The following is a 26,463-nucleotide window of genomic DNA, read 5'->3' on the forward strand; positions in this document are numbered from 1 at the left end:
TTGCCCCTGTAAGTGGCTCTGGATAGGAATGTCAGCTAAATGACTAAAATATAAATGACCACCTATCATCATCATTACAACATATCATTCTTATCCCCCTTCTCCTCGTCATCTCTATCCCCAAGCATCAGCTGTTTACCATGCACCAGGTTTGGTATCTTTTACCTCTCTTTTTATTTCACCAATCATAATGTTAAGCCTGTGTTATCTTTAATATGGTCATCTTTCTCTGGCATTGCGATCGTGATTAATCAGCGTTATTAACATGCAATGCCCTGTTTTTATTTATTTATTTATTATTATTATTATTATTTATTTTTTACTTCATCATTATATTTTGATCAACTTGTTCATTTATTTCCGTCATTCTTCAACAAGCATGTAACAAAAATATCATGTTTTTTTCTTTGTGTGTTGTTTTTTGTCACTTTTTTTGTCACTTTTTTATCTCAAGCTTTTTATTTAGTCATATTTATACAGTGTCGTGAAAAAGTATTTGCCCACTTTCAGATTTTTCTCTATTTTTGCATATACTTTTTTTGATACTGAATGTAATTTGATCTTCAACTAAAAAATAATATTAGATAAAGGGAACCTGAGTTTACAAATAACACAAAAGAATATACTTATTTTATTTATTTTATTAAGAAAGGTATGCAGTGTTTGGTTTTCGTCAGACATAATGGTACCCATCTGGCCCAAAAAGTTGACTCAGGTTTGCCAAAAAGCACCTGGAAGTACCTGGATGATCAAGACTCTTGGGAGAATGTTCTATGGACAGATGAGTTTAAGTATAACTTTTTGGACGACATGAGTCCCGTTATGCCTGGCGAAAACCAAACACTGCATTCCACAGTAAGAACCTCATACCAACGGTCAAGCATGGTGGTGGTCGTGTGATGGTTTGGGGATGCTTTGCTGCCTCAGGACCCGGACGACTTGCCTTAATAGAAGGAACCCTGAATTCTGCTCTGTATCAGAGAATTCTACAGGAGAATGTCAGGTCATCTGTCTGTGAGCTGAAGCTGAAGCGCAGCTGGGTCATGCAGCAAGACAGTGATCCAAAACACACAATCAGTGTGTTATAACATTTAGTACCAAAAATATGCAAAAATTTAGAAAATCAGAAAGGGGGCAAGTACTTTTTCACGGCACTGTATGTATTACATTATCTGTTATAGTTGCATGTGCTTTGATGATTGAATTCCTTTAATTACATTGAGTCTCTTGTGTCTTGCCAGAATAGTAATATATCCTGTATAAGCTCCATTGCTTTAATTCCAACCCCTATCATCTGTGAAACAAATGCTCATAAAAGTGACACTACCGTTGAGTTAGGTGAAACGATAGGAAAGAAAGGGTGCGCTGATGCCTGTAATAGACTTTTTTGCTATAGAAACAAATTAAGTCAAGGGGAAAAAGGACTGATGCTAATACCGCCCTCTGACCTCTCTTTTTTTCTCTCTTTCCTTCAGTATTCCAACAAGTCCAGCACACAGAGCCTCAGTGACACGGGCTACTCGTCAGATGGGATATCCGGCTCCATGGGTGAGATCACAGGCCAGATCCAGGAGGATCCGGGGTTGAAGCTAAGTGAACGAGGCCCCTCTAGCCCCTCTGAGATAACCAAGCTGGAGAGCTCCATGCGGCCGCTGCTAGAATCAAAGTCCAAGGAGGCTGCAGACCAGGGCCGGGGGAGGCCTCACTCTCTGTCCATTGGCCAGGACGAGGAGTACAACTCAGATGGGGAAGTGTCGGATGATCTCAGCTCAAAGCTGCGACACGACTATGTGGAGGACAGCAGCGAGAGTGGTCTGTCCCCCTTACCGCCCAGGCAGAAGAAGTCCCATAAAGAAATGACAGATGAGGAGTTCATGAGGAGGCAGATCATGGAAATGAGCGCTGACGAGGATGAGATGGAGGAGGAAGAAGGGTACGGCTACCAGAAAACAAAAAACAAAAAGGATTTGGGGAAGGAGAAACGACGTAGCCTCACCCACCATTCCAGTAGTTTTGAAGAGGACACCAAGGGCACTGATGGTGAAGAAGACGAAGGTATGATGGCTTCCCAAGGAGGCCTGCGGCGGTTTAAGACCATCGAGCTGAACAACTCAGAGCATGACCTCAGAGAGCCAGAGCTGGAGATGGAGAGCCTGACTGGATCACCAGAGGAGCGGTCGAGGGGGGAGTATTCCTCCACCCTACCTGCCACCACTCCCAGCTACACCTCCGGCACATCCCCTACCTCTGTGTCCTCTATGGAGGATGACAGTGACAGCAGCCCCAGCCGCAGGCAGAGACTGGAAGAAGCCAAGCAGCAGAGGAAGGCTCGCCACCGCTCCCATGGCCCACTCCTGCCCACCATTGAGGACTCATCCGAGGAAGACGAGCTGAGGGAGGAAGAGGAGCTTTTGAGAGAACAGGAGAAGATGAGAGATCTGGACCTGCAGAGGATCCGCAGCACAGCCAGGAAAACTAAGAGAGACAAAGAGGAGCTGAGGGCCCAGAGACGTAGAGAGAGATCCAAAACTCCGCCCAGCAACCTCTCTCCCATCGAGGATGCATCCCCAACAGAGGAGCTGAGACAGGCAGCAGAGATGGAGGAGCTCCACAGATCCTCCTGCTCAGAGTACTCCCCTTCCATGGATTCAGAGGCAGAGGGCTTTGAAATGATGGGCTCCAAGCTCTACAAGTCAGGAAGCCACCACAACCTACCCACGTTCATGTCTCTCTACTCCCCCACTGAAAAACCTACTGCCACTTCACCGTCTGACAAGACACTGAAAAGTGCAGAGGAGGTTTATGAAGAAATGATGAGGAAAGCAGAGATGCTGCAGCAGCAGCAGCAGGGACAGCCAGGAAGGCCAGGTCAACAACAAGGAAGTCCACAAAGGCAACCGGCTGGGGCACCTCAGCCTGGCAATAAACAACATCTAGACACTGGAGCTTCCCTAACACCTGGCTCCAGTCCCACACAGATCTCTGCACCTGTTTCCTTCTCCTCAAACGACCCACGTGGGTCTGGACGAGGGATCCCCCAAGGAATCAGTGTGACACAGCATCTATCGAAAGAAACCCAAGACAGGATGAGGACGCAGACTGCCAAAATAGGGGGTGTTATCCCCCCGGCAGCTGGAAGACCAGGTACTCATGGACCAGCACAGGGGGTGCCTCCTCCTGACCCTGGAGTGCCCTCCATCGCATCCTCCCTCTTCTCCTATTTTAAAGGCCCCAGTCCTCCTGTTTCCCCTGCTCCCTCTCCCTCACAGAGCCCCACTCATTCCCCGTCCCCACGACCCACAGGGCCTGGGGTGTCCCCACGACCCACAGGGCCTGGGGTGTCCCCACGACCCACAGGGCCTGGGGTGTCCCCACGACCCACAGGGCCTGGGCTGTCCCCACAAACCACTGGGCCTGGGGGGTCCCCACGACATTCTCAGCCTGGTGCTGGTGGCCCAACCTCCCCAATACCGCCACAACAACATGGAGCCCAGACGCCACAAAGGTCAGCGTCGCCACGCCTTGCAAGACAACAGTCCTCCTCCGACTCACCAGTAATGGTGATAACTCTGGGCTCTGAGACCACCACCAGTTCTGCAAAGCCTTTAACTGTAAACTCTTCCACTTCGCCCCTGTCCTCGCCAACACAGGGTATACGTCAGCCCATGTATCAGCAACATACTCCTTCAACAAGCTCCCCAACATCCACACAAATGCACCCACTGCACCAAACCCCTCAACCCGGTTTACAGAGGCCCCAAACTGCAGAGAGGGTTAATGTTGGTATGAGCATGACAATGACAACCACAGCTACCACATACAGTCGTGGGTCAATGTCAATGGAAAATATCTCCCTATGTAGAATCTCCAACGTTCCAGGTACCTCTAGGGTCGTGGAGCAGGGCCAAATTCAAATGCATCCGACTGGACCTGCATCTGTGGTGGACCTGAGAGCACCAATGAAGCCTGCCCCAATCATCATGACTGACCAGGGCATGGATCTAACGTCTCTGGCAACTGATACAAGGAGGTATTCTCTCGATGCTGAACAACCACCCAGCCGTCACACAGCGGTGCAGGACCTGAATGCAGCCATGAACCTGAATGCACAAGAGCAGCCGCATGTGTCTGCGTCCACTCCAACAACAGTCACCGTGGCAGCCTCCATGTTTATATCTCAGCCTAAGGGGCATCCAGTGGTTTATGGAGATCCCCTTCAGAACCGTATGGATCTGGGGCAAGGCGTTGGATCAGCAATGTGTCTTACACAAACTAAGACACCCATCACTGACCCGTCCATTCCTAAGATTGACGCATGTCTGGAGGATTTGGGCATCCAGCAGCAGCAACTCCAGATGCAGCAGCAGAAGCTCCTACAGCAACAACAGCTCCTCGAGCAGCAGCTCCAGCAGCACCAGCAGTCCTCTTTCGCTCGCTATAACCTAGCAAACCAGGTCCAGCCGCTGTTGCTGAAGAAAGACCTGGTGGTGAGCCAGACAAGCATTGGCATTGCTCAGCCTGTGGTCAGTGTCAGTGCAATTCCTAGAGTATCTCCCTTACCTCCTCAGCCAGTGTCTGTGGCTCCACCTTCCTCTAACACTCTGCATGACTATTGTCAGGGTGGGCTTGCTTTGGAGTTGAAGAACAAGCCCACGGTCATGAACCTGTCCACGGGAAAGCCCCATGTTATGATGGTCCAACTGGAAGACCGCAATACATCTCAGGTGGCCACAGTGACTCAGCTGGTCAAAGAGCCTCCTCCTCCTCCCCAGGTCCTGGATCTCACTGGTGGACAGATGCAGAAACCAGAGAACCAAGTGGCTTGTTGTGACGTTGTTTACAAGTTACCCTTCGCTGGTAGTTGTGCAGGGAACTTAACTCAGAAAAATCTTACCACTGAACCTTCCCAAGTCACCCTTCCACCCCCTGCCCCACATTACAGTGTAAGCCAGCAGCAGCAGCAGCAGCAACAGCAGCAGCAGCAACAGCAGCAGCAGCAACAGCAGCAGCAACAGCAACAGCAGCAGCAACAACAACAACAGCAGCAGCAGCAACAGCAGCAGCAGAAACAACAACAACAACGTCAACAACAACAACAGCAACATCATCATCATCAACAACAACAACAACAACAACAACAACAACAACCTGGAAATAATGGCTACCAGACATCAAGCATGCAAGGAGCACCAGAGGAGCTTAAACCAATGCAGGGAGTCCCTCCATATCCTATACCCCCTGGAGGGAGACTTCAACCTTCTATGTCTGACACCAACCTGTCTAATGCAGGGCTTCAGTACTATCAGAGGACTGACCCTGGGGACTTGGCTGTGGATCTGAGCACCATGAATCAAACCTACGAAGGAGGATATCTTGGTATGGGTGCGCAGTATGGATCCTACACAGACTTACGTCATGAAGGAGATGTTACAGGTTCTCCCTTACCCCTGCGACGATACGGCTCCATGTCCAACATCAACCAAGACTACGGCTATGGTCAGGCAGGTTTACCGGACGCCAACCTGGCACAGTATAGTGCCACCACTGCCAGAGAGATCAGCCGAATGTGTGCAGCTCTGAACTCTATGGATCAGTTTGGTCAACGGTACAGCAACCCTGACATGATGCAGTATGGTGCTGGAAGAGGAGCAGGCCCTGCAGCCAGGCTCAACCTACAGCAAAGTTTAGCATCAATCCGAGCCAACCTACTCTATGCCCCTGACGGCAGGCCCACTGCACACGGCCAAGCCCTAACCAATCTGATCAATGCCAGACAAGCAAGCATACGGGCCTTATATCCATCTGCAATGAGAGGAGCTGATGGCATGACATACTCCACCATCAACAGCCCAATAGCCTCTACCTTGCCAATAACCACCCAACCTTCCTCTGTTCTGCGACCCATGCCACGAGGAATATACCGACCTTACCCTGCAGGCGTGACTGCTGTACCACTGGCTAGCCTCACTAGGTTGCCTCATGTGACCCCAAGGATGCCTCTGTCTACACAGGGACCTTACGGTTACGCTTCTCCCAACCAGTTTCTTACAACAGCGGGTGTTCCTGGAAATGTACCTGACACAAGCACCTCCACCCAGGAAGCTCCTGTCTACCTTGGGAAGCCTTTGGAAACCGTCGCTGTGCACACAGCTGCAACTTTACCACCGGCCCACCCGGTTTCTCATATGGGTGGACAGATTGTACAAACTACTGCAATGGCAATTCAGTCTGCAAACCAACAGACCCCCCAAACTCATATCCAAGTGCAGAAAGTTACGACACACCCCCTTACACAAACTCAAATGCAAGCCCAAATACAGCAACAAATGCAGTCCCAAATACAGCAACAAATGCAAACTCATATGCAACAAGAAATACCAACTCAAACTCAAGCTTTATCCCTGACTCAAACCCAGTCCCAGCTAATAACTCAGCCTCAGCCCCAGGCTCTAGTGCAGCACCAGACTCAGCTGCAGCCCCAGACCACACTCCAGGCTGCAGCAGCCAGCACCACCATTGCTACTTCCGTAGACCCAGAGCTAGAAAAGGTAGAAGAGCGTTTGAGACAGCAGCAAGAGCAGATGCTGCAGATGGAGCGAGAGCGTGTGGAGCTGGAGAAACTTCGGCAAATGCGCCTGCATGAGGAACTGGAGAGAGACCGCATGGAGCTCCAGAGGCACAGGGAGAAAGAACAGATGTTGGTGCAGCGCGAGATTCAGGAGCTGCAGACCATCAAACAGCAAGTCCTGCATCAGCAGCAATCGGAAAGGGAGACCCAGCTGGTCATGCAGAGGGAACAGCTAGCCCAGCAGAGGATGCAACTGGACCAGATCCAGTCGCTGCAGCAACAGCTCCAGCAGCAGTTGGAGGAGCAGAAGAGGCAGAAGACTGCAGTGGTGGAGGCAGCAGCTGCAGCCGCAGCAGCCGAGGCAGCTGCTGCATCGGCAGCAGCAGCTGCTACAGCCACTACTGCTCAAGGGTTAGTAGTTGGAGGAGGAACCCCACAAGGTTTCATCATCTGTGACCAGAGTGGTAGGGTGATTCAACAGGAGGGCCAAAGTGTGCAGTTCTGGCAACCCCACATGGAAGGGCAGGTGGTCCAAACAGTGGTGACCCCAAGGCCTATACCTAGCTCTGCTTCTGAGATGTCCTTCAGAAATAGTGAGGATCAGGCGGAGTCCAGGGTCATGAAGAAGCGGAACTCCATGCCTCGTCTTAGGGACGAAGCAGAGGAGGAGCCGGTGAGGAGGATTGCAGATAGCTGCGTGCAGACGGATGATGAAGATGGTGAGGACAGGTATATGAACCGTAGGGGCAGGAGAACCAGGCGCATCGCCGACTGCAGCGTCCAGACAGACGACGAGGATCAAGCAGAGTGGGAGCAACCGGTTAGGCGCAGGAGGTCACGCTTCTCCAAGCACTCAGACTCTAGCGCAGAGGTCAAATCTGACGGAGTCTCCAAAGTGTCCTCCTCTAGCATAGCCATTCAGACCACCAACGACTCCTCATGCCAGACTGAGACAGACCAGTTGGGCAGGGTCTCACCTGCAATCCACATCACTGCGGCTGAGACAAACAAGGTGGAGCTACTACATTACATCTCTGCTCCTGAGAGAACCCATAAGGGTGAGAGCTTGGCCTGTCAGACCGAACCAGAGGTCCAGTCTCAGGGGGTGGTGGCCCCTCAGCTCAGTGTCCCCACCACCATCAGCCCATATTCCACCACCATGCAGATGGTAGGCTCCACCCCATCTCCTCCCCAAGGGGTGGCCAAGTTTGAAAGGAGGAAACCCGATCCTCTGGATATCGGCTACCAAGGCCAGCAGCAGAATGAGTCCCCATCTCGCCAGCCTCCCAAGTCTCCTCAGGTGCTGTACTCCCCTGTGTCCCCACTGTCACCCCATCGGATGCTGGAGACCACCTTCACCTCCCAGGAGAAACTCAACAAGGCGCACGTCACACCCCAGCAGAAAGCCTTCACTGCCGAGTCCCCTCAGCGTCATCAGAGCCTCCCCAGGCCCATCAAGAGTGTGCAGCGCTCCATGTCAGACCCCAAACCCCTCAGCCCCACCTCAGAAGACCCTGCCAAGAACAGGTTCTCACCGTATCATCAGCAGGCCCTCTCCAACAGTCAGGTATGTAATAAGTTGCATTATTATTTCACTTTCACTTCAGTAACATTAAAACCCTGTGAGAACCCCGATTGCAAAGATGAAACAGGTCCTACCCTGCAAAAAAATATTCTAAATATATTCACGTCACCAAATAACAGATTAGAACACACTGTTTTGCAAAGGTTGTCTACAGTATCCTACAGTATCCTCAACAGGACTCTCTGGCGTAGCACCATAGTGTAGCTGGAGGACAGCAATTTTCCGTCCTCTTCTGGGTACATTGACTTCAATACAACACTTAGGAGGTTAATGGTTCTCACCTCCTTCCATAGACTTACCCAGTAATTATGATGACGTCCGGAGGAATCGGAGCTCTTGCAGCATGGATTGACATGTTGTCCACCCAATCAAAGCATCAGTGAATGAATCTAGTAATAAAAGCATAAGGTACAGATAGATAGCACTCCAGTGCATAAAATGTGTTGAGTAGTTGACTCAAAAAGAGAGAAAGACAGTTGAGCAGTTTTGAACAAATTAATTTCTTACAAAGTTAAGGAGAAGCAGCAGACAGAGAGCTAGCTACAGTGCTTTCAGAAAGTATTCATACTCTTAATTCATAACTTTTCCACATTTTGTTGTGTTACAGCCTGAATTTTAAATATATTTAATTGAGATTTTGTGTCACTGGCCTACACACAGTACCCCATATTTTTTTTGTTTTTAGAAATGTTTACAAATGAATTAAAAACGAAAGCTGAAATGTCTTAACTCAATAAGTATTCAACCCCTTTATTATGGCAAGCCTAAATCATTTCAGGAGTAAACTTTTGTTTAACAAGTCACAGAAGTTGTATGGACTCATTCTGTGTGCAATAATAATGTTTAACCTGTTTACCCTACATATATAATTATCTGTAAGGTCCCTCAGTCGAGAACTGCAATTCAGACACAGATTCAACCACAAAGACCAGGGAGATTTTCCAATGCCTTGCAAAGAAGAGCACATATTGGTAGTTGGGTAAAAATGTTCAAAGCAGTCATAAAATATCCCTTTGAGCATGGTGAAGTTATTAATTACACTTTGAATGGTGTATCAATAGACACAGTCACGACAAAGATACACACGTCCTTCCTAACTCAGTTGCAGGAGAGGAAGAAAACCGCTCAGGGATTTCACCATGAGGCCATTTAAAGAGTTTAATGACTGTGATAGGAGAAATCTGAGGATGTATCAACAACATTGAAGTTACTCCACAATACTAACCTAAATGACAGAGTGAAAAGGAAGCCTGTACAGAGTAAAAAATATTTCAAAACATGCATCCTGTTTGCAACAAGGCACTAAATCTCTATTGCACTGCACATTGCCCTTTTCCACACCTCCTGTATTCCCTGTTCACTCATGACTGCACGGCCAGGCACGACCATTATTAAGTTTGCAGATGACACAACAGTGGTAGGCCTGATCATCGACAATGAAAAGACTGCCTATGGGGAGGAGGTCAGAGACCTGGCTGTGTGGTGCCAGGACAACAGCCTCTCTCTCAACGTGATCAAGACAAAGGAGATGATTGTTTCCTACAGGAAAAAGTAGACCAAGCACCCCCCCCCATTCTCATCAATGGGGCTGCAGTGAAGCAGGTTGAGAGCTTCAAGTTCCTTGGTGTCCACATCACCAACAAACTAACATGGTCCAAGCACACCAAGACAGTCTGGAAGAGGGCACAACAAAACCTATTCCCCCACAGGAGGCTGAAAAGATTTGGCATGGGTCCTCAGATCCTCAAAAGGTTCTACAGCTGCACCATCGAGAGCATCCAGACTGGTTACATCACTGCCTGGTATGGCAACTGCTCGGCCTCCGACCGCAAGGTACTACAGAGGGTAGTGTGAACGGCCCAGTACATCACTGGGGCCAATCTTCCTGCCATCCAGGACCTCTATACCAGGCGGTGTCGGAGGAAGGCCCTAAAATTTGTCAAAGACTCCAGCCACCATAGTCATAGAATGTTCTCTCTGCTACCGCATGGCAAGCGGTACCTGAACACCTAATCAAATGGCTACCCAGACTATTTGCATTGCCCCCCCCACTTTACACCACTGCTACTCTCTGTTGTTATCATCTATGCATAGTCACTTTAATAACTCTACCTACATGTACATATTACCTCAACTAAACGGCGCCCCCCGCACATTGACTCTGTACCAGTACCCCCCTGTATATAGTCTCACCATTGTTATTTTTCTGCTGCTCTTTAATTACTTGTTACTTTTATCTCTTATTCTTATTCATATTTTTTAAACTGCATTGTTGGTTAGGGGCTCATAAGTAAGCATTTCACTGTAAGTTGTATTCGCCGCATGTGACTAATAACGTTTTATTTGATTTGATTTAAAGTATAACTGCAAAAAATGTAGTAAAGAAATCAGACACAACACATCAATAGGTACCACTCTTCATATTTTCAAGCATGGTGTTGGCTGAATCATGTTATGGGTATAGAGCTAAGTACAGGCAAATTCCTAGCGGAAAACCTGGCTCAGTCGGCTTTCCAACAGACACTGGGAGACAAACTCACTTTTCAGCAGGACAATAACCTAAAACACAAGGCCAAATATGCACTGGAGTTGCTTACCAAGACGACATTGAATGTTCCTGAGTGGCCTAGTTACAGTTTTCACTTAAAATGACTTGAAAATCTATGGTAAGACTTGAAAATGTCTGTCTAGCAATGTTCAACAACCAATTTGACAGAGCTTGAAGAATTAAAATAATAACGTGCAAAATTTGTACAATCCAGGTGTGCAAAAATCTTAGGGACTTATCAATTAAGATTCAAAGCTGAAATCACTGCCAAAGCTGCTTCTAACATGTATTGACTCGGGTGTGAATATTTATTGAAGCTAGATATTTATATTTTTCATTTTCAATATAATTGCTTAAATGTATTGAAACATGTTTTCACTTTGTCATTATGGGGTATTGTGTGTAAATGGACGAGGACAATAATATATTTAATCAATTTTGAATTCAGGCTGTAACACAGCAACATTTGGAACAAGTGAAGGTACAGTGCCTTGCGAAAGTATTCGGCCCCCTTGAACTTTGCGACTTTTTGCCACATTTCAGGCTTCAAACATAAAGATATAAAACTGTATTTTTTTGTGAAGAATCAACAACAAGTGGGACACAATCATGAAGTGGAACGACATTTATTGGATATTTCAAACTTTTTTAACAAATCAAAAACTGAAAAATTGGACGTGCAAAATTATTCAGCCCCTTTACTTTCAGTGCAGCAAACTCTCTCCAGAAGTTCAGTGAGGATCTCTGAATGATCCAATGTTGATCTAAATGACTAATGATGATAAATACAATCCACCTGTGTGTAATCAAGTCTCCGTATAAATGCACCTGCACTGTGATAGTCTCAGAGGTCCGTTAAAAGCGCAGAGAGCATCATGAAGAACAAGGAACACACCAGGCAGGTCCGAGATACTGTTGTGAAGAAGTTTAAAGCCGGATTTGGATACAAAAAGATTTCCCAAGCTTTAAACATCCCAAGGAGCACTGTGCAAGCGATAATATTGAAATGGAAGGAGTATCAGACCACTGCAAATCTACCAAGACCTGGCCGTCCCTCTAAACCACATATGTCAGAGTCAAGGCCCGCGGGCCACATCCGGCCCGCAAGAAGGTTTTTTACGGCCCCTGGGATGATCTTGATTTATTATTAGAACCGGCCCGCAGCAAGCCGGCAGCCCGCAGATCTTTTACACGCACCAATACTACATTTCCCACAATGCAAAGGTGACGCACCGAGCAGTAGGCTGCTTCATTTCAATATTTATTGGCACAGCAGTCGTCAGCATCACAGTAAAATTAACTTTCAGATACCCATCAAAAATGGCAAAACGGAAGGTGGATACTGAGAACCGGGGGTTTCAAACAAGGTGGGAGTCGGAGTATATGTTCACGAAGGTAGCTGGAAAACCTGTGTGTCTTCTGTGTGGAGAAAGTGTGGCGGTACTGAAAGAGTATAATCTGAGACGACATTATGAAACGAAACACGCGGACACACACGCGGACGCAACTGTCAAGGCCAGTTTTATTTTGGCAGAAGAGATCGCTAAATCAGCCCGGCCATTTACGGAGGGGGATTTCATCAAAAACTGCATGATTAAAGTTTGTGACGAAGTTTGCCCAGAAAAAAGGCAACTCTTTTTAAATGTGAGTCTGAGCAGAAACACCATTGCCGAGAGAGTAGACCAGTTGTCCATCAATCTAAAAGAGCAGCTTGTGAAAAAGGGAAAAGATTTTATTGCATATTCCTTGGCTGTGGATGAGAGCACCGACATTTCTGACATTGCCCAGTTGTCAATTTTCATCCGCGGAGTGGACTCCAACCTAAGCGTGACAGAGGAGTTTTTGGCTTTACGTCCTATGCATGGCACAACTACGGGGCATGATTTGTATGAAGAGGTGTCAAGATGTGTAAATGAGATGGAGCTGCCTTGGGAAAAACTCGTGGGTTTGACAACCGACGGAGCACCTGCGATGTGTGGACACAGGAGCGGACTGGTGGCGAAGATACGGGAAAAGATGCAAGAGGAAAACGCGACAGGTGAGCTGACAGCTTATCATTGTATCATACACCAGGAAGCGTTGTGCGGTAAAGCCTTGAAAATGGAGCATGTAATGAGCATCATCACGCGCACAGTTAACTTTATCAGAGCCAAAGGTTTGAATCACCGCCAGTTCAAGGCATTTCTGACGGAGTTAGAAACGGAGCATGGTGATTTGCCTTATCACACAGAGGTGCGATGGCTAAGCCAGGGAAAGGTGCTTCAAAGATGTTTCGAGCTTCGTGAGGAGATTTGTCTGTTCTTGGACAGCAAAGGGAAAGACACAACACAACTCCGAGACGAAATGTTTCTGTGTGAAATGGCTTTTCTGTGTGACATTACGAGTCATCTGAATGCAATAAACTTGCAGCTGCAGGGTCGGGATCGTGTCATCTCTGATATGTACAGTACAGTGAAGGCATTTAAAACCAAACTGACTCTGTGGGAGACGCAGATGCGGAAAGAAAATTTGAGCCACTTTCCCAGCTGCCAGACCATGAAAGAGAAGCTCTCTACCAGTGCGTTCCCGAGCACACAGTTGGCTGATAAAATAGGTATGCTTGCCGCTGACTTTCGACGCCGATTTGCTGACTTTGAAGCACAAAAAAGCAGGTTGGAACTGCTCGGTAACCCATTTGCTGTTGACGTGGAAAGCTCACCACCAAACCTCCAAATGGAGTTGATTGACCTCCAATGCAATGATGCACTGAGGGCAAAATATGCGGCAGTGGGTGCTGCGGAGTTCGCCCGTTTCCTCCCCGGCACAATGCCCCAGCTGCGCATCCAGGCTGCTCAAACGTTGTCTATGTTTGGCAGCACATACCTGTGTGAACAACTGTTTTCTTTGATGAACCTGAACAAAACATCACACAGAAGTCGACTTACTGCTGAACACCTCCACTCAATTCTGAGGATTTCTTCAGCTCAGAGCCTTACCCCGAACATTGATGAACTTGTGGAAAAGATGGGACACCACCAAGTATCACCCTCAACCTCAAACAAGTGAACATTACTGTGCAATCACATATTTAGAGTTTTTACTCAGTTCAAGTTTAAAAGTTAAAATGTAATATTTGTTTTCACTGCATGTTACTTCTCCTTAAACAAAGTGTTGTTTTTGATTAATAGATTTTTGCACTTTATTTTTTTGTATTTCAATCCAATTATATTTTAAAAATATTTCAGTTGAGTGGATGATAGAAAATTGCTATTATTGTTTTTTCTTTGAAGTAAATTTAGCCCACTTTTGCTAAAATAGAAAATATAGTCTACTGATGGTGCCTTGAATATCGGTTTCTTTCATTTAATGTTCATGTTATGGGGATATTTATATAAAGGAAATTTGTCTTTTGTGTCTGTTGAAAATTAAAGATTACTGACAGAGCCATAAGAAAATATTGCTTTATTTATCTGATCATATTGTAATATATTTGTTAGGTTTTCAGTAGGTTCAATTAGGTTCACTAGACTATATGCGTCATTTAAAAATTTTTCAATGAACATTCGAACAGTCCGGCCCTCGTCTTGTAGCTGATTTTTTTATTTGGCCCTCCGTCCATTTGACTTTGACACCCCTGCTCTAAACCTTCAGTTAATACAAGGAGAAGACTGATCAGAGATGCAGCCAAGAGGCCCATGATCACTCTGGATGAACTGCAGAGATCTACAGCTGAGGTGGGAGACTCTGTCCATAGGACAACAATCAGTCGTATATTGCACAAATCTGGCCTTTATGGAAGAGTGGCAAGAAGAAAGCCATTTCTTAAAGATATCCATAAAAAGTGTTGTTTAAAGTTTGCCACAAGCCACCTGGGAGACACACCAAACATGTGGAAGAAGGTGCTCTGGTCAGATGAAACCAAAATTTAACTTTTTGGCAACAATGCAAAACGTTATGTTTGGCGTAAAAGCAACACAGCTGAACACACCATCCCCACTGTCAAACATGGTGGTGGCAGCATCATGGTTTGGGCCTGCTTTTCTTCAGCAGGGACAGGGAAGATGGTTAAAATTGATGGGAAGATGGATGGAGCCAAATACAGGACCATTCTGGAAGAAAACCTGATGGAGTCTGCAAAAGACCTGAGACTGGGACGGAGATTTGTCTTCCAACAAGACAATGATCCAAAACATAAAGCAAAATCTACAATGGAATGGTTCAAAAATAAACATATCCAGGTGTTAGAATGGCCAAGTCAAAGTCCAGACCTGAATCCAATCGAGAATCTGTGGAAAGAACTGAAAACTGCTGTTCACAAATGCTCTCCATCCAACCTCACTGAGCTCGAGCTGTTTTGCAAGGAGGAATGGGAAAAAATGTCAGTCTCTCGATGTGCAAAACTGATAGAGACATACCCCAAGCGACTTACAGCTGTAATCGCAGCAAAAGGTGGCGCTACAAAGTATTAACTTAAGGGGGCTGAATAATTTTGCACGCCCAATTTTTCCGTTTTTGATTTGTTAAAAAAGTTTGAAATATCCAATAAATGTCGTTCCACTTCATGATTGTGTCCCACTTGTTGTTGATTCTTCACAAAAAAATACAGTTTTATATCTTTATGTTTGAAGCCTGAAATGTGGCAAAAGGTCGCAAAGTTCAAGGGGGCCGAATACTTTCGCAAGGCACTGTATGTGAGGGTATTAACTGTTAAACTGCTTGCTGTACAATGTACTGGGAAAGGGAAAGGGTTGCACAACTGAATGCATTTAACAAAAATGTTTCCTTTACATTTAACCTAGCCCCTCTGAATCAGAAAGGTACTGGGAGGCTGCCCTAATCGACCTCCATTGGCCACCCGGGAAGCAGTTGTTGGGGGTTAATTGCCTTGCTCAGATAGATTTATAGTATGATATTTTTTATTTTTTTTTACCTTTATTTAGCCAGGCAAGTCAGTTAAGAACAAATTCTTATTTTTCTTATTTTCTTATTTTACGGCCTGGGAACAGTGGGTTAACTGCCTGTTCAGGGGCAGAACGACAGATTTGTACCTTGTCAGCTCGGGGGTTTGAACTCGCAACCTTCCGGTTACTAGTCCAATGCTCTAACCACTAGGCTACCCTGCCGCCCATATTATGGGGAATGGGAATAAGTGTTGGGAAGGGATCACAGCAGTGATTGAATGAGGGTATGAGGCATGAGTTGAGGTGTTCAGAGTCTTGACTTCAGTGCAGGACAGGCTCATTATGAATGAATGGTGTTGGAGAACAGCTCAACTTCTGCTGAGGGCAGGACAGAATTTGACTGGGAGGACAAAAAACTATTACACAATAGACTACACAGTTAGAAAAAAAGAGCTAAGAATGAGTTAATACAATCAAGGAGTAAAATCATTGATGTGTAATAATGTGATTGTGTATGTGTCTCTGATTGACTACATACGGTAATGACAGAAAATTGACAGGTATAATCACAGTGCTTGGAGAGGAAACATTCAATGTGCCAGAGGCATGAGACGTGGCTTCAGTTCATGTCAGGAAAGATTTCTCACAACTTCTCAACTGGCAGCTTCATTAAATAGTAACCGCAAAACACCAGTCTCAACATCAACAGTGAAAAAGCCATATCTCAGACTGGTCAATAGAAATCAAACATTAAGATGGGGGAAAAAGAACACAGACACTGCAGAGGAACTCTGCCTAGAAGGCCAGCTTCCCGGAGTTGCCTCTTCACTGTTGACAATGAGACTGGTGTTTTGCGGGTACTATTTAATGAAGCTGCAGTTGAGGACCTGTGAGGTGTCTATTTCTCAAACTAGACACTCTAATGTACTTGTCCTCTTGCTCAGTTGTGAACCGGGGCCTCCCACTCGTCTTTCTATTCTGGTTCGTTTGCTCTGTTCTGTGAAGGGAGTAGTACACAGCGTTGTACGAGATCTCAAGTTTCTTGGCAATTTCTCGCATGGAATAGCCTTCATTTCTCAGAACAAGAATAGATTGACGAGTTTCAGAAGAAAGTCATTTGTTCCTGGCCATTTTGAGCCTGTAATCAAACCCACAATTGCTGATGCTCCAGATATTCAACTAGTCTAAAGAAGGCCAGTTTTATTGCTTCTTTAATGAGGACACCAGTTTTCAGCTATGCTAACATAATTTCAAAAGGGTTTTCTAATTTCTAAACTTCGATAAGCTAACACAACGTGACATTGGAACACGAGTGATGATTGCTGATAATGGGCCTCTGTACACCTATGTAGATATTCCATTCAAAATCAGCCTTTTCCATCAACAATAGTCATTTACAACATTGACAATGTCTATCCTGTATTTCTGATCAATTTGATATTATTTTAATGGACAAAAAAATAGATTTTCTTTCAAAAACAAGGACATTTCTAAGTGACCCCAAACTTTTGAACGGAAGTGTATATATTCAGTATATGTATGTATGTATATATATATATATATATATATATATACACTTCCGTTCAAAACTCAGAGGCACTGAGTTTGAATGACTGATATATATTTGATATATATATATACAGTTGAAGTCATTAACTCGTTTTTCAACCACACTACACATTTCTTGTTAACAAACTACAGTTTTGGCAAGTCGGTTAGGACATCTACTTTGTGCATGACACAAGTCATTTTTCCAACAATTGTTTACAGACAGGTTATTTCACTTTTAATTCACTGGTATCACAATTCCAGTGGGTCAGAAGTTTACATATACTAAGTTGACTGCCTTTAAACAGCTTGGAAAATTCCAGAAAATTATGGAATGACTTTAGAAGCTTCTGATAGGTTAATTGACATAATTTAAGTCAATTGGAGGTGTACCTGTGGATGTATTTCAAGGCCTAGCTTCAAACTCAGTGCTTCTTTTCTTGACATCATGGGAAAATGTAAATAAGTCACACAAGACCAATACATTGTAGACCTCCACAAGTCTGGTTCATCCTTCAGAGCAATTTCCAAACACCTGAAGGTACCACGTTCATCTGTACAAACAATAGTATGCAAGTATAAACCCCATGGGAACATGCAGCTGTCATAGAGCTCAGGAAGGAGACACGTTCTGTCTCCTAGAGATGAACATACTTTGGTGCGAATCAATCCCAGAACAACAGCAAAGGACCTTGTGAAGATACTGGAGGAAACAGGTACAAAAGTATCTATATCCACAGTAAAACAAGTCTTATATCGACATAACCTGAAAGGCCACTAAGCAAGGAAGAAGCCACTGCTCCAAAACCGCCACAAAAAGCCAGACTACGGTTTGCAACTGCACATGGGAACGAAGATCGTACTTTTTGGGGAAATGTCCTCTGGTCTGATGAAACAAAAATATAACTGTTTGGCCATAATGTTATGTTTGGAGGAAAAAGGGGAAGACTTGCAAGCCGAAGAACTCCATCCCAACCGTGAAGCACTCAGGTGGCAGCATCATGTTGTGGGGGTGCTTTGCTGCAGGAGGGACTGGTGCACGTCACAAAATAGATGGCATCACGAGGCAGGAAAACTATGTGGATGGAAACAGTATGTGGATATATTGAAGCGTGTGTCAGCAAGGAGGCCTACAAACCTGACTCAGTTACACCAGCTCTGTCAGGAGGAATGGACCAAAATTCACCCAATTTATTCTGGGAAGTTGTGGAAGGCTACCCAAAATGTTTGACCCAAGTTAAACAATTTAAAGGCAATGCTACCAAATACTAATTGAATGTATTAAAATGTCTGACCCACTGGGAATGTGATGAAAGAAATAAAAGCTGAAGTAAATCATTCTCTCTACTATTATTCTGACATTTCACATTTTTTAAATAAAGTGGTGACCCTAACTGACCTAAGACAGGGAATTTTTCTAGGATTAAATGTCAGGAATTGTGAAAAACAGAGTTTAAATGTAATTGGCTAAGGTGTATGTAAACTTCCGACTTCGAGTTCTTAGGAAACTATGCAGTTGTCATGACGTTGGCCTGTGGGTAAGGAGAACTTGCACAATTGGTGGCTGACTAAATACTTTTTTGCCCCACTGTATCTGGGAAAGTCTACACATTATAGTTATCAGATTCACATGGAATTCTTGTGCAATTCAAATGTTTAAATATAAAATTATTGGTGAAAAGATTAAACGTAATTTTAGCTTCCAAATGAGAGATTTGTAAGGTTAGGGCATAAGGTTAGGGCTCTGTTCAATCAGTGGCCCACCCCTTTGAAGAGACATGGGCTATAAACTATGAAACACACCCTTTCAACCACCACTATATAAGCCCTTGACGAAAATGTAACCTCCTGTTCCGGATACATTAGGATGACGGTCCAATGTCAGAAGGATTCAGATAATAACTACAGAACGAAGCCAACCTCAGCGTGAGCTTTGGTTGAGAATGGTAGGAACTTTGAACTCTTATTCGCTACAGAAGTAATCCCTCCTAGCCGTAGAGTTAGCAGCGGCCGCTGTAAACTTGGGCTAGGAGAGGACGGACAGAGTATCCGGTCTACCACACAACGACGACACTACAACGTTTCCCGTTCACCACCAGAGACACTCTTCAGAGGTCAAAGGACTCTGTTGCGCAACACGGCCTTCCACCAACCTGAACACGGCCTTCCACCAATTGAAGCGCAGCTCAGAGTAAATATTTATTGCATTTTCCTTTTCCAAATGGGCGGTAATTTAGAATGCATAAGATTCTGTATTTACGATAGAGTAGCTGCCGATAGAGACATCGCTTCTTCCTTTGTTCTTCAGTCTTCCCGCTCTTTCACTCAAACCCAGCCCCCTTTTCTTTGTGTAACCAGCTGTCATATCTGTTCCGTCCGCTAGGGACTTTTTCCTTTATGACATAATTTGTAATTGAGGTATAATACATTCTGCGTATATGTAATTCTGTGTGATTAGTTAGGTATTTAGTAAATAAATAATTAAACCCAATTTTGTATTGCTGATTCAACTTGCTATCCTGGGTTCGTGATTAATATTGACGATTATATTGCTATTGATGTAAAATATTACTAGGTCTTTAAGAGTTTATTCGTAAGATAACTGCTCTATAAATATTCTTTCCTGGTGCCCCGACTTTCTACTTAATTACATTTTCATGATTAGCTCAATCAGGTAATATTAATTACAGAGAAAGGATTTTATAGAATAGCATGTCATATCACTTAATCCGGCATAGCCAAAGACACGACACAGTATTTAGTTTTTTTAATGTATTATTTCTTACATTGTTACCTCAGGAAATCTTAAGTCTTATTACATACAGCCGGGCAGATCTATCTGATTTAAGAGCAACGTCAACTTACCAACATTATGACCAGGAATACGACTTTCCCGAAGCGGATCATCTGTTCGGACCACCACCCAGGACAATGGAGCTAATTCCAGTAGGCGATCCACAAGAACGACACCGCAGAAGGGACAGATGAAGCGGCCAACTGGCCAGGCTCCGTAGACGTGCACATCGCACACCGCTCCCTAGTATACTATTAGCCAATGTACAGTTTCTTGACAACAAGGTAGCCGAAATTCGAGCAAGGGTTGCCTTCCAGAGAGACATCAGAGATTGTAACATTCTCTGTTTCACCGAAACATGGCTCTCTTGGGATATGTTGTCGGAATCGGTTCAGCCACCGGGCTTCTCCATGCATCGCGCCAACAGAGATGAACACCTCTCTGGGAAAAAGAAGGACGGGGGTGTATGCTTTATGATTAACGACTCATGGTGTAATCATAACAACATACAGGAACTCACGTCCCTCTGCTCACCCAATCTAGAATTCCGGCCATTTTACCTACCAAGAGAATTCTCGTCAGTTATAGTCACATCTGTGTACATTCCCCCTCAAGCAGACACCAAGACAGCCATCAAGGAACTTCACTGGATTGTATGCAAACTGGAAACCATACATCCTAAGGCTGCATTTATTGCAGTTGGGGGATTTTAACAAAGTAACATTGAGAACAAGTATACCTAAACTCTACCAGCATATTGATTGCGCTACGTACATGCGCAATACCTTCGGCCATTGCTACTCTAACTTCCGCGATGCATACAAAGCCCTTCCCCACCCTCCCTTTGGCAAATCCGACCACAACGCCATTTTGCTCCTTCTGTCTCATAGGCAGAAACTCAAACAGGATGTAACAGTGACGAGAACCATTCAACGCTGGTCCGACCAATTGGAAGCCATGCTTCAAGATTTGTTTTGATCACGCGGACTGGAATATGTTCCGGTCAGCCTCAGAGAACAACATCGACCTATACGCTGACTCGTTGAGTGTGTTTATAATGAAGTGCATTGGAGATGTTGTACCCACTGTAACTATTAAAACCTACCCTAACCAGAAACCGTGGCTGGATGGCGGCATTCGGGCAAAAACTGAAAGCGCTATCCACCGCATTCAACCATCGAAAGAGGTCTGGGAATATGTCTGAATATAAACAGTGTAGCTATTCCCTCCGCAAGGCAATCAAACAAGCAAAATGCCAGTACAGGGACAAGGTGGAGTTGCATTTCAACGGCTCAGACATGAGACGTATGTGGCAAGGTCTACAGGAAATCACGGACTACAAAAATAAATCCGGCCATGTCACGGACACCGACGTCACGCTTCCAGACAAACTAAAAACCTCCTTTGCCCTCTTTGCGGATAATACAGTGCCACCGTCGTGGCCCGCTAACAAGGACTGCCCCCATCTCCTTCTCCGTGGCTGATGTGAGTAAAACATTTAAACGTGTTAACCCTCGCAAGGCTGCTGGCTCAGACGGCATCCCTCTAAGCATGTGTAGACCAGCTGGTGTAGTGGAAATGTCCTGTATTTACCAAATCATGAGACTAAACCACCACACAAGTCAGAGTTATCATAAAGTCCATCTTTAATTATTATGAGCTCCATCACAACCCTGTGGCTCTCAGATCAATTCAGTGTCTATACATGAATTATCTGAGAGTGCTTACACATTACAACTGAGATCCTTTATAGCAAAGACACACATAGCCAGACAGCATTGGCTATAAATTATCGTTTAGCTTTGTCTCCTAAACTATGTTCTTATCTCGCTCTTGGTACCACTCAGGACCATAAAACAAAACCTCATCAACAGGCATATATCAAATACACCCCTCCTGGACAAGATCAGAGACACAGTGATTGGCACACAGACATTGTGGAGCCAAGATATAATTGGTTCCCCCTCAATCATCCCTTCACATGGTTTAAAAGATATGTTTACATATGAAGACAAGCTTGACCTCTCCCCTCTCTGCGGCCCAAGTAACTGACCCCAGGACAGAGAAAGGATAACTGCAAATGGCCACCACTATAGTACAACAAGATACATTCTAAATGAGAAGTAACTCACAAGCATATAATGAAAATAAAACATCTTATCTATGTTACCCAACTATTCTGATTAATCCCCAACACTGGCTGGAGTGTTTACGGACATATTCAATCACTCTCTATCCCAGTCTGTTGTCCCCACATGCTTCAAGATGGCTACCATTGTTCCTGTACCCAAGAAGGTAAAGATAACACTCACTTCTTTCATCATGAAGTGCTTTGAGAGACAAGTCAAGGATCATATCACCTCCACCTTACCGGCCACCCTAGAGCCACTTCAGTTTACATTACACCCCAACAGGTCCACAGACGACGCAATCGCCATCACACTGCACACTGCCCTATCCCTGGACAAAATTAATACCTATGTAAGAATGATGTTAATTGACTACAGCTCAGCATCCAACACCATAGTACCCTCCAAGTTCATCATCAAGCTGGAGGCCCTGGACTTTCTGACAGGCCGCCCCCAGGTGGCGAAGGTAGGAAATAACATCTCCACTTCGCTGACCCACAACACTGGGGCCCCACAAGGGTGCGTGCTCATCCCCCTCCTGTTCTCCCTGTTCACCCACAACTGCATGGCCATAGATGCCTCCAACTCAATCATCAAGTTTGCAGACGACACAACAGTAGTGGGCTTGATTACGACAAGACAGCCTACAGGGAGGAGGTGAGGGCACTCGGAGTGTGGTGTCAGGAAAACAACCTCTAACTCAACATCAATAAAACAAAGGAGATGATCGTGGAGTTCAGGAAACAGCAGAGGGAGCGCCCCCCCTATCCACATCGAAGGGACAGCAGTGGAGAAGGTTGAAAGTTTTAAGTTCCTCGGCGTACACATCACAGACGAACTGAAATAGTCCACTCACACAGACAGTGTGGTGAAGAAGGCGCAACAGCGCCTCTTCAACCTCAGGAGGCTTAAGAAATTTGGCTTGTCACCCAAAATCCTGACAAACTTTTACAGATGCACAATTGAGCGCATCCTGTCGGGCTGTATCACCACCTGGTATGGCAACTGCACCGCCCTCAATTGCAAGGCTCTCCAGAGGGTGGTGCGGTCTGCATAACGCATCACCGGGGACAAACTACCTGCCCTCCATGACACCTACAGCACCCGATGTCACAGGAAGGCCAAAAAGATCATCAAGGACATCAACCACCCAAGCCACTGCCTGTTCACACCGCTACCACCTAGAAGGTGAGGTCAGTACAGGTGCATCAAACCTGGGACTGAGAGACTGATAAACAGCTTCTATCTCAAGGCCATCAGACTGATAAACAGCAATCACTAACTCAGAGAGGCTGCTGTCTACATTTAGACCAAATCACTGGCCACTTTAATAAATGGATTACTAGTCACTTTATACAATGCACTCTAAATAATGCCACTTTAATAATGTTTACATATCTTACATTACTCATATCACATGTATATACTGTATTTTATACCATCTATTGCACCTTGATTATGCCGTTAGGACATTGCTCATCCATATACTTACATGCACATATTCTCATTCACCCCTTTAGATTTGTGTGTATTAGGTAGTTGTTGTGGAATTGTCAGATTACTTGTTAGATGTTACTTCACTGTCAGATCTCTAATATTTAGGTGTAGACTAGGCTACTGCAACATTTATGGGATGAGTTTTAGCTTGTGTCTGTCCAGAGTGATCATGTGTTATCACTTTTGCTAAATCAATATCAGAGGAAAGTAGTAAGCCTACTTGAGCGGGCGCAAAACAGTGCACTGCGTCAACCTCTATTTTTAATCTCACTTTCCAAGCCAAAAAAAGTATATTTCAATATATTACAACTATACTAATGTATACTTAAATATACGAACAATTTGAATAACATACAATATGTTTTTTTCTAGTATATCTGAAGGAGCCTGATACTTGGCCACAAGTCAATTTTCCAGCAAGACAATAACCCCAAGCAAACATCAAAATCCACAAAGAAATGGTTAATTGACCACAGCTTTTTTTGGGGGCAGAATTGTTTATTTATTTTTCTGTAATGTAATGAACACGATGGTAGACAGAGAGCTGGTTTCAAGTGCAGGGCGCAGCAGGTGTTTATTGTTAAAGGACCACAGGAGGAGGCAGGTAGCTGGGTCCAGGGTCAGGCAGAAGGCCATACACAGGGGGTCCAAAAAGGCAACCGTACAGGCAGGGAAAAGGCTAATAATGTCGTCCGGGAGATCAGGCAAGAAGTTGATAACAGGAAATCCAATAGGCAAAGTAAAGGCAGGGAATAGGCAAAAGGTGCCATTAGTGAGGCAGGCAAAAACGATCATACACAGGAGGATTAAATTCCGGGAAAATCAGCGCTCCGAATAGAAATGTGTCACAAAACAAACAATACCTCACAATGATGGGGTGCAAAGAACTGAACTAAATAGTGTGTGATAATAACATACAGGTGTGTGAACAGGTGATCAGTATTCAGGTGATTGGGATCTGGAGAGTGAGCTGCGTTCAGGGGATCGATGTGTTTGAGAGTGTGAGCTGGAAAGTGGTCTGGAAAGTGAGCTGCGTTCAGGGGATCTATGTGTTTGAGAGTGTGAGTTGGGAGCAGACTTTACATCTATCCTGCCCTGATTCAGAATATATCATTTTTTATAGCCATGGCACACCTTTTTAAGAGCAGTGCTAGAGGCGTCACTACATACCCGGGTTCATCTTACAAAAGTCCTAACATGGTCCTCAATGACGTCCTGGTAACTAACAGGGAAGTAGACAAAGGTCCCCCAGAGAACGCTCCTTTGGGACCATCATGAAACGTCCCCTTGTGGTCATTGAATGTCCCATGGATAACATCCTATCAGAACCAAATAGGAACATTTTCCCAACGTTCCCTAATGACCATCAAAATACCTTATTATAACATCATACTGTGACCAAACTGGGACCTGTACTGAACATGCTCTTATGGTCCCCCTTAACGTCATGTTTTAACGTTCCTAGAACATTCTCAGAACGTCAGTGGGATAACGTCTCGCCAAAACCCTTAAAGGGACCTAATGGGAACGTTGCCTAATGTTCTTAGCACACCCCCTGTTTGCTGGGTAAACTCATGTTTCGACCTAGATGTAACTCTTAGTAGCAACTGGTGTGTGTCCTGTCTTCTCTAAAATATAGAGATTATGTAGAAAAATAAAATTGAGAAACAAACATTCTGAGCCAGAACTGGAGGTATTTTCGTGTGTTGCAAAAATGCATTTGCAAAAATACTTGGGACTAACAGGGTTAAGACACTGTACATCACAATGACCTGCTATGAAAATAAATACATACATTTATTATTTTGAAGAGAACAAGCATTTGTTCTCAAACAATGTTTTTATTATAACTGTGCTATATACAGTTGAGAGCATAGAGAGTAGACAACACAATACTGAACAGAGTGATACTGAATAGACTAGAGTCTTGTGTGAGAGCACATATGCATCACACAGGGTTTGGCATCAAAGGACGTGACAGAATGTTCTCAGGAGAGCAGCTGTCCGTGCCAGGCACCAAGCAAGCTTCCCCTTTACTCCATTATACCATCATCTCTGTTTCTCACTCCATAGTTTTCCCTGATATCATTTTATTTTTTCTACTTTGCCTTCTCTAGCTTTCACTCACACACACACACACACACACACACACACACACTCCCACCCCACCCCTCTTTTTCTCCATCATGCTATCCCCGCTATATCTGGCAAAGCCCTTAGACATGCCAAGGGGAGACACAATGTGAAGGCATCCTGCTACAGCCCTGCTGTCTTCCGGCATGTTAGCAGCTGGTCAAAGTAAAGTCAGATCCTTCTGCACTCAGTGCGAAGGCTGTCAGAGGAACAGGCACACATAGAAATCATAAGAGGATTTTTTACATATATTTTCTTGTTTTATTTGTGCTGGCCATTCATCAACATTTGTAAAAATGTCATTCTCACGGATACTTATTCAATTCACCATGGGTCTGCACAACTCCTAAACTGTAAGTAGAAAGAAGGAATCTTGCCATGTTTGAATGTTTTGTCTCTTCTGTGAACAAAAATGTATTATTGCTCTTAGTTTTGTTGTTGCCATTTGGTTTTGAGACAAGTAAGGACAATGTGGATGACTATGTTACGATTGGAATTTTATAAGGCTCTGAAAATAAGAATGTTAATTATTTATGCTGAGAATCGCTCCCAGGTTGTCTATTCTCTCTCACGTGGACATTATTCTTCACGGTCTCTTCCCATTGTAGCACTCATCTTTTACAGAGTTCTGTTTAATAAGAAACTTGCTCTTGGTTATTATTTTTGCTCATTTATTTATGATGGAAGTGTTTTTTTAATGGACCCAAACTAATTTGAAACATAATTATACATTTTACCTTAAATTGATGCTAAGCTATTCTATGAAATTGACATTTTCTGA

At 44.7% G+C, this 26,463-nt stretch overlaps 1 protein-coding gene across 1 annotated transcript in view; it reads left to right on the plus strand.

Annotated features, from left to right (window-relative positions):
- Positions 1–26,463, plus strand: part of LOC139370795 (bassoon (presynaptic cytomatrix protein) b) — a 122,205-nt gene that overhangs the window by 79,196 nt on the left and 16,546 nt on the right. Inside the window, exon 5 of the mRNA XM_071110566.1 lies at positions 1,476–8,135. Within this exon, the coding sequence (XP_070966667.1) occupies positions 1,476–8,135 (6,660 nt within the window). The remainder of the gene's footprint in view (positions 1–1,475; positions 8,136–26,463) is intronic.

Source organism: Oncorhynchus clarkii, chromosome 17 (assembly GCF_045791955.1).
Source record: "Oncorhynchus clarkii lewisi isolate Uvic-CL-2024 chromosome 17, UVic_Ocla_1.0, whole genome shotgun sequence".
Taxonomy (NCBI): domain Eukaryota; kingdom Metazoa; phylum Chordata; class Actinopteri; order Salmoniformes; family Salmonidae; genus Oncorhynchus; species Oncorhynchus clarkii.